Here is an 8950-nt window from a genome sequence, read left to right on the forward strand (position 1 = left end):
ATAATCTTCCAATAATCATAACTTAGGCCCATATTATCTTGAGAAATGGGGCCCTTAAGGATCTACAGCTCTGTCTGACCCATTGCACAAATCAACCTCACATAAAATCACCGTAAATGATCAATTTCAATTTTCAACCATTCCAAAAGTAATTTTGTCATTAACATGTAATTTTTTTATTGATATAATATATTAATAATTATGCAATATTACATAAACATAGTATAATTCTACCAAACCAATAATAATAATAAAAAAAAATCTGAAATTAAATTATATACACTTCCCTAAGTGCATGGAGTTGTTCCCCGAAGCTCAGTTACGGTGTTGTTTTGCCAGTGTGTCAGACCACAATCTGATTGAGATCGGGACAATGGTGGAGCCGCTGAAGTAGAGATGGGGGATGTTCCGAGTGGAAAATGGCTGGTTCAGGGAAAGGAATTTCATGGCTCGGGTTCAAGATCAGTGGCGAGCGGTTAATGATATGCCGTTTTATGATAAATTGACTGATAGTGTAAAGGTTATGCGCCAGTGGGGGAGGTGATTACATGCGGAGGTTTACGAGAGATATCAGAAAATGTTATGCGGAATTGGAAACATCGATAGCTGATGGCAGTAGGAATTTAGGCGAATGAGTTCACGCAAAAAATGCAGAACTGAACAAGTTGTTACAACAAGAGGAAGACTTCTGGCAATAGAGATCTAAATTTTTTTGGCTCCAAAGCGGAGACAGAAACAACAACTACTTCCATAAAACCGCTTCGATTAAAAGCAAACGCAAGGTAATTGTACGCTTGGCCCGTGCGGATGGTGGATAAGTAGATTCACAGAAAGAAATGGCACAGGTAACCAAAGAGTACTTCATTGAGCTTTATGCAGATGTGGAAAACACGAACAGCCAGCCTGACCTCAGATGTGTGCAACGATGTGTAACTGATAACATGAACGACTTGCTGGTAGCCCCATTCTCCATTAATGAGTTCAAACTGGCAACCTTCTTAATGTATCCTGATAAGGCCCCAAGCTCTGATGAGATAAACCCAGCATTTTATCAGAAATTTTGGGAGACGGTCGGCCCAGAATTATTTCAGGCAAAAAACCATTAACTTAACACATGCACGTTTCCGGATCATTTATCCCAGACAACGGTAGTGCTCATCCCGAAAGTTGATTCCCCTACTTGTATGAAGGGATCTTCGGCCTATCTCCTTGTGCAATGTGGTTTATAAAATTCTGGCAAAAGTCTTTAGTAATCGGCTAAAGACCATACTGCCTGAGATTATTACGGAAGAGTATTCAACCTTTGTCCCGGGAAGATCTATTTCAGATAATGTTATAATGGCATTCGAGTTGATTCACTTAATACGCAGGAAGTGTTTAGGTAAGAGGGGAGATGTGTGACTGAAGTTGGATATTAGTAAAGCATATGACCGTATTTGCTGGTCTTATCTTGGGCTATGATGTTAAAATTGGCGCTGCACACACGATTTGTTGAGTGGATGATGCTTTGTGTGTCCTCAGTCTAGTACCGGGTTCTTCTCAATGGCGAGGAGGTAGGGCCTATCACTCCGAATAGAGGGCTACGATAGGGTGATCCGCTATCACCGTATCTATTTATCATCTTTGCTGAAGGGTTTATCTGCTATGATTAAGAGGGGTGAGGATTAGGGCAATCTCCACGGGGTTAAAGCTAGCCTTCATTCGCCTAGGGTTTCTTACCTGCTATTTGCTAATGATAGCTTTCTCTTTTTCCAGAGAAATTCGGATGAATGTTGAAGCATGATCACAGTTCTCAAGGATTATGAAGAGCACTCGGGACAAGCAGTAAACTTCCAGAAATCATGTATTTTCTTCAGTACGAATATGAGTGCACTGGTTCAGGCGGAACTCAAGGGGTATTTTGGGAGTGTCGGCCCTATTGAACATTGAAAGATATCTGGGTTTACCATCCTTAATTGGCAGAAAGAAGAAGTGTGTGTTTAGTTATTTTCGTTGCGGCTCTGGCAGGAATTATTTGGCTGGGGAGGCAGGTTCCTATCCCAAGCTAGAAAGGAGGTTTTGTTGAAAGCCATTGCTCAGGTTATTCCCATCTATAGCATGCGTGTCTTTTTTCTACATGTGACTCTGTTCGATGAATTGCAAAGGATGATGAATTCTTTTTGGTGGGGGATCGACAGCTACTAAGAGAAAAATCCACTCAGCCTCTTATGACATGTTATGTATTCGTAAAACAAAGGGTGCTCTTGGCTTTTGACATCTAGAATCCTTCAACTTAGCCCTCTTGGGTAAATATGTGTGGAACTTAGTTTCAAAACCTCATGCTTTAGCTGGTAAAATTATCAAAGCTAAATATTTTCAAATAGGAAATTTCTGGACGGCAAGATTGGGTACTAATCCTAGCCTAGTTTGGCGAAGCATGCTTGAGGCTCGTTTCATTCTCATAGAGGGTTACCATTGGAGGATTGGCAATAGGCAGTTGGTGCGGATATGGGAGGATCCCTGGATCCCAAAAGCTCCTGCATTTAGGCCGAATTCACAGGGTGATGTTGAAGGTGCAGGGATACGAGTCGTAGATCTCTTTGATGTGGACAGTGGGTACTGGGATATTGACAAACTTGAATCGATGTTTAACGCATCTGATGTGGAATTTTTTTTACGGATTCTGCTGGTTAATTTATAGGTCGATGATCGGTTAATGTGGCACTTCGACAGGAGTGGCGGCTACACAATTAAATCGGGCTACCAGGTTGAGTTTAATCAATGAAATGGTAGAAGAGTGCAATAGGATCAGCAACTGTGGGCTGATATATGTCAATTAAACATCCCCCCTAAGATTCGCATGTTTCTATGGCGTGCCTGCTCAAATTACCTTTCGACACGAGCAAACCTTTTCAAGCGCCATAGTACCATTGATGATACTTGTGCGCTTTGTGATGAAGTTGGAGAACATACTCTACACTTGTTTATTGATTGTCTATATGCAGGTTTGTGCTGAAATGCCGCTGGATTTGTTTTGCTAAATGTTCAGGAGACGAATTTCATGACATGGTTCTTGGACATGCTCAAGCATTTGCAGGATTCAGGTCGTCGGAAACTGTTTTGTATGCTCTTGTGGATGATATAGAATCAACCTAACAGTTATGTATGGAATGGACGTTGCGCACCGCTAGTGACCTGTGCTTCCATGTCTGCTGCTTCTCAATTATATTTCCTTTTAGCTAATTTATGAGTGTCCGATTGTACGGCTCCATAATCAGGTCGCCGCTTGGCTCACTAGATGTTATCGGCAACAGGTTGCTTAAAGGTGAATATGGATGTGGCTTTAGATAGTGCGGGTGGTAGGATTGGATTTGGGGTACTATGTCGAAATGAGCAGGGTAGAGTGATTTCGTGCTGGATGAAGGTGAGGCGGGCTAGATGGCAGGTTGTGGCTGCAGAGGCTTACTGTTTGTGTGAAGTGTTGCGATGGCTGCTGGAAAAATAGTGGGTCAATGTGGTGGTGGAGACGGATGCTAAGGGGATGATTGATCATCTTCGCAACTCTGATCAAGATGGCTCTGAGGTAGGATTGATCACCGCTGAGTGTCGCCGGCTATGTGAGAGGATGCCAACAATTCGCACGTATTTCGTCCCCCGTCAAGCTAATCGGGATGCCGACTTGCTTGCCAAAAGCTGTTTTGTATGGCCTAGTTCATTGTATTGGGATTCAGTCCCTCAATTTTTGAGATTAGTGATTGACTCGGATAGATTTGATGCTATATGATCGTACTCATTATCAATATAAAGTTTCTTTTCTTTAAAAAAAAACTAACTAATGTAATATACACTACACAAACTCACTAACTAATAAATTATTTACTCTAATTTTAATTAAGCTATGTAAGCATCCTACATGTACCCGTAAGCAGGAGATTACAGCCTAACCTCCCATGGCAATTAACTAGCTGCTAGTTAGGGTTGGTCCAACTGTCCATGTGGGTCACCACTAACGACACAGTCTAACAAGGCAATTCCTAGTCTCATACTGTTCTCTGTTTCCACCCAATCGTAGGTCTCCATCTCACTCTGTTTGAACTTTAGATGACAAAACTACCCTCAAACACACGGACGTGGCATAACTCTACAAGCGACTAAAATGAAATGCGATGTAGGGAATCCAGAGAGAGAGGGAGAGAAGAGGCGATGGAAACAATGCGGAAATGTGGGAGAGAGACATCAAATAAATCGCCTATAGCCAACAGTGTGAAGGAAGAGCAACGAAAATCTTAAAGGAGTTGAATTAGCTTAGCACGTAGCTTTTCTGCTCCTCAATTTCTCCGCCCAATTTCATTTCCTTCCCCGCTTTATTCATATAAAGTCATTCGTTTTGTCTCTCCTTTTCTTCCCCATTCTCTCTTCCAATTCCATTCTTTCTTGCCACAAGAAAAGGGGGGAATACTTTCTCAAATGGCTACTATTTTCCAGGGTTTAGGAAGTGCTACGGCTATCACACCTTCCAATTCCTTCGATTCTAAGAAATTGCACTTCGCTTCTCGTAGATCCCTCTCAGGTAATTTCTACTGTTATTCAAATCAGATTCTGTGAAATTTGCTCCAAGGATCATAATGTTATGCCTTTTTCTTGATTTGTTCTGCCGTTTAATTTGTTTAGAGAGGAAAGGAGGTTACATCGTTGTCAGATCTGATGCGAATTTGAACCTCAGCTTGGTTTCTAATTCAAGAGGTCGCAGGACTGAGCAGTTGATTACCAATGCTGTTGCAGTAAGTAATTTACTCCTTTTTTCCAATTGTAGCTAGTAATTGGGATTTTTTATTCCTGTTCATGTTTTGAAACTTATTTTGTTTTTGTTTTTGTTTAGACAAAGCCTGATAGTTCTGCAGCTTCGACTGCATCTAAACCAGGGTATGCTCATTTTATCTACACCTGTTTCTAGTTTAAACTTCACATTTTATGAACTCGTTTAGACTAAATTGTCTTGACATGACTTGATTCCTTGCGAACTTGTTTAACATTCCCTGATATATGCACATTATTTTTCTATTGTGTGAGTTTGTTTATATTCCCTTGGTACTGTAATTCTACTGATAGGTTTACCTCAACAATTTGTGATTTTAATCGAAAATAGACACTAGAAACACTTAATGTGAACGGCTGTAATAATGACCTTTTGTATGGATGAAATGAAAGCTTCACTTTGTGTGATCTGAATCGAATTGATGGATACTTTGCATTAGTGATATTTTGTTTGAGTCAAACTTTTCCATCTTAAACTTCAACAATTTGTAATTTTAATCGAAAGTAGGCACTAGAAACACTTAATGTGAACGGCTGTAATAATGACCTTTTGTATGGATGAAATGAATGAAAGCTTCACTTTGTGTGATCTGAATCGAATAGATGGATACTGCAACTGAGAGACAGTACCTTAGTAAATGCTTAAAATTTGACATGACTGTTCTACATTCAAGCCAATCCCTGTTTTTGAGGAGTTTCATTTGCTCTGCGCAATTATTATTATTATTATCTTGAACTTCAGAGAATATTCTTCAAGTTCAGACCATATGATGTCATCAATAATGAAACAGGGCAGAAAAGACCTGATTTCTGTAGAATTTTTAGCTGTCATGATGTTCATGTGATTAATTTCTAAATTTTTGGTTTTAGGACTTCGCATAGTAAGTTCAATAAAAAAAATTGAAATAAAAATGCTCAAAAGACCCTTGCCAGTAGTCTGGTATATGGGATTTTGTCATGTTGTATCCAGAGTCCTATATTTCTGACTTTTTCTAGGCTTTAGATTGGTAAGTGAAGGGTTACCAAGTCATTATTTATGTTTCTGAGTGCTCATTAAGTTCTGCATTTCATGACCAGACATGAACTTCTACTTTTTGAGGCCTTAAGAGAAGGCTTGGAAGAAGAAATGGATAGAGATCCCCATGTTTGTGTCATGGGTGAAGATGTGGGTCATTACGGAGGTTCTTACAAGGTGACAAAAGACCTGGCTACGAAATATGGAGACCTCAGAGTTCTTGACACCCCTATTGCTGAAAACTCCTTCACTGGCATGGGTATTGGAGCTGCCATGACTGGCTTGAGGCCAATTGTTGAGGGTATGAACATGGGTTTTCTTCTTCTAGCTTTCAACCAGATCTCAAACAATTGTGGCATGCTACACTACACATCAGGTGGCCAGTTCAAGATACCCATAGTTATTCGAGGACCTGGTGGAGTTGGCCGGCAACTTGGAGCTGAGCACTCACAACGGCTTGAATCTTATTTTCAATCAATTCCTGGAATCCAAATGGTAGCATGCTCCACTCCTTATAATGCTAAGGGGTTGATGAAAGCTGCAATTCGAAGTGACAATCCGGTGATACTGTTTGAGCATGTTTTGCTTTACAACCTGAAAGAGAGAATACCTGATGAAGAATATATCTGTAATCTGGAGGAAGCTGAGATGGTTAGGCCTGGAGAGCATGTCACCATATTAACCTACTCCAGAATGAGATATCATGTGATGCAGGCTGCCAAGACCTTGGTAAACAAAGGTTATGACCCTGAAGTGATTGATATCAGATCGCTGAAACCTTTTGATCTCTACACAATTGGAAATTCAGTGAAGAAGACACATAGGGTGCTGATTGTGGAAGAATGCATGAGGACTGGTGGCATTGGTGCCAGCTTGACTGCGGCTATCACAGAAAATTTCAATGACTATTTGGATGCTCCTATTATGTGCTTGTCTTCACAGGATGTGCCGACCCCCTATGCCGGAACACTGGAGGAATGGACCGTGGTTCAACCTGCTCAGATTGTGACAGCAGTTGAGAAGTTGTGCCAGTAGTTACTTACAGCAACAGAATAGTCTTCTTCTTCTTCCTCTTCTCCTTCAATGAAATAGTTGTTTTACGATTTGTTTGCATTTTACATTTTGGTAGCAATTTTGTGTTGTTGAAACCTGCAACTGTGACTGAAGTGCTCCTCCTATGTTCTTTCTTTGCTGTAAGTTAATATTATGCAATGATTTGTTAGACGTGAAATTATCACTTCTACTATTAGGACTGTTTATCGGATACTCTAAGCCTAACTGATATTGGGGTATGCCTTGGCCATTTACCAAATTGATCTAAGTTCAGGTCAAATACCCAATAAAGGCCTATTCAGCCATTTTTATATATCTGTTCTCTGCTTTTCCAATTTCTTTTTTTTTTTTTTAATAATTCACCCTTGTGTTGAAAAGTTGTGTTGAGTAGGAGAAACCATTTTCCATTGATTTTTCTTTATTGGATATGGCTCATAATATCCAAGGGGCTTATCCCGGAGCGGAGCGAAGCGCATCGAGCGGTACAGGGGTATTTGAGTAATTTTGTACACACTATAAATACATGTAATCAGTATCTCTTTTACATGATCAGTAAGAAATAAACCGCTCATCGCTCCCGGAGATGTAGACAATTAAAAACTGCCGAATTTCGTTAACAAATCCTTGGTGTTCGATCTTTGCTTGATTAATTCTGTTTTATTTAGCTTCGTTTTACAACATTCATCATTTTGTTTTCATGCGGTTTCTCTTATTGGTTCACTACTTATTAAATTTGGTATCCAGTTAAATTTCGAGTCTAAAAAGAAAAAAGAAAGAAAAAATCAGTCTCTATGCTAGAGGTGTCAAAATGGGTAAATGGATTGGCCCAATCTATTTAATAAATGCATCAACTCAATCCATTTAGTAGATGGGTTATATATGGGTTAACATGATCCAACTTATTTATTAAATGGGTTACATGAGTTGACTCATTTAATCCAATTAATAAAATTTAACTAAAAATTGAAAAAAATAAAAAATACGTTAAAGTAAAAAAAACGGAATTTTTTTTTTGTAATTCCAGTGAAACTTTAAAATTCTAGAAAAGTTTGGAATTTCAGAAAATACTAGAATTTCAGAATTGTGAAATTCTAGAAAATATTGAACTTCTACAATTCTGGAATTTCCGATTTGAAATTCCATAAAATACTGGAATTCTAGATTCTGGAATTCCAGAATTCTAAGATTTTAGAAAATATCGGAATTCTAGAATTTTGGAATTCCAGAATTCTAAAATTTCAGGAATTTCAAAAAAAAAAAAAAAGTAGGAGGAGAAAATACTCCTGCATTTTAACGATGTTAAAAGATTTGTCGCGGATTTGCTAAAGACAAACCACAACGTTATTTTTTGGATAAAAAACCATAGGTACGATCTGCGAAAACCTGAAACCATATGATTTTTTTTAAAATTAACCCTTTATTTTATCAGATTAAAGTTTTATATAAATTCATGTTTCTATTTTTCACATTTTTATGTTTTTCATTTTTCATGATTTTTAGGGTTTCTCTGTTCATGTCTTACAAATTATTAAATGGGTTAATGAATCAATCTAATTAACTCATAAACTAACCCATTTATTATATGAGTTAGATGAGTTGACGCATTCATGATCCAATTTATAAATGGATCAATCCAACTTATCTATTCTGCAAGTTAAGTGGTTCATTTGGACACCTCTAGTGGTAATAGTTATTGAAAGAACGTATACAGCAAAATAAAATAAAATATATATATATATATATATATATATATATATATATATATATTTGGCCATTCACTTGTTATAATTAATTAAATTGAATATAAATTTAGTATAATTAACAAATATTTGAGAATATTATTATATTAAAATATTTGCCGTAGTTGAATTCAATTTGAATCTCATGATGGGTTAAACTAAATCTTGGTTTATATTTTTATAGGCTGAGAAAATCTAATTATTATACATAAATAAATCAACAACTAATAAAAATAAAAACTAACAACCAATAATGAATTCATAATTTAACTAGATTTAATTAGATTCCAATCAATTAATTGGATTCAGTTAAGTTGGGCAGAATGACGATCTATATCTACAGCTTTCC

At 37.9% G+C, this 8950-nt stretch overlaps 1 protein-coding gene across 1 annotated transcript; it reads left to right on the plus strand.

Annotated features, from left to right (window-relative positions):
* The first annotated feature begins 4211 nt into the window (after positions 1-4211).
* Positions 4212-7040, plus strand: LOC136232701 (pyruvate dehydrogenase E1 component subunit beta-3, chloroplastic). Its single transcript, XM_066022067.1, has 4 exons — positions 4212-4549; positions 4651-4760; positions 4859-4902; positions 5872-7040. Exons 1-4 carry the CDS (start codon positions 4447-4449, stop codon positions 6842-6844), a joined length of 1230 nt encoding a protein of 409 aa, XP_065878139.1. The 5' UTR covers positions 4212-4446; the 3' UTR covers positions 6845-7040.
* Positions 7041-8950: the final 1910 nt, after the last annotated feature.

Source organism: Euphorbia lathyris, chromosome 6 (genome assembly GCF_963576675.1).
Source record: "Euphorbia lathyris chromosome 6, ddEupLath1.1, whole genome shotgun sequence".
NCBI classification, from domain to species: Eukaryota; Viridiplantae; Streptophyta; class Magnoliopsida; order Malpighiales; family Euphorbiaceae; genus Euphorbia; species Euphorbia lathyris.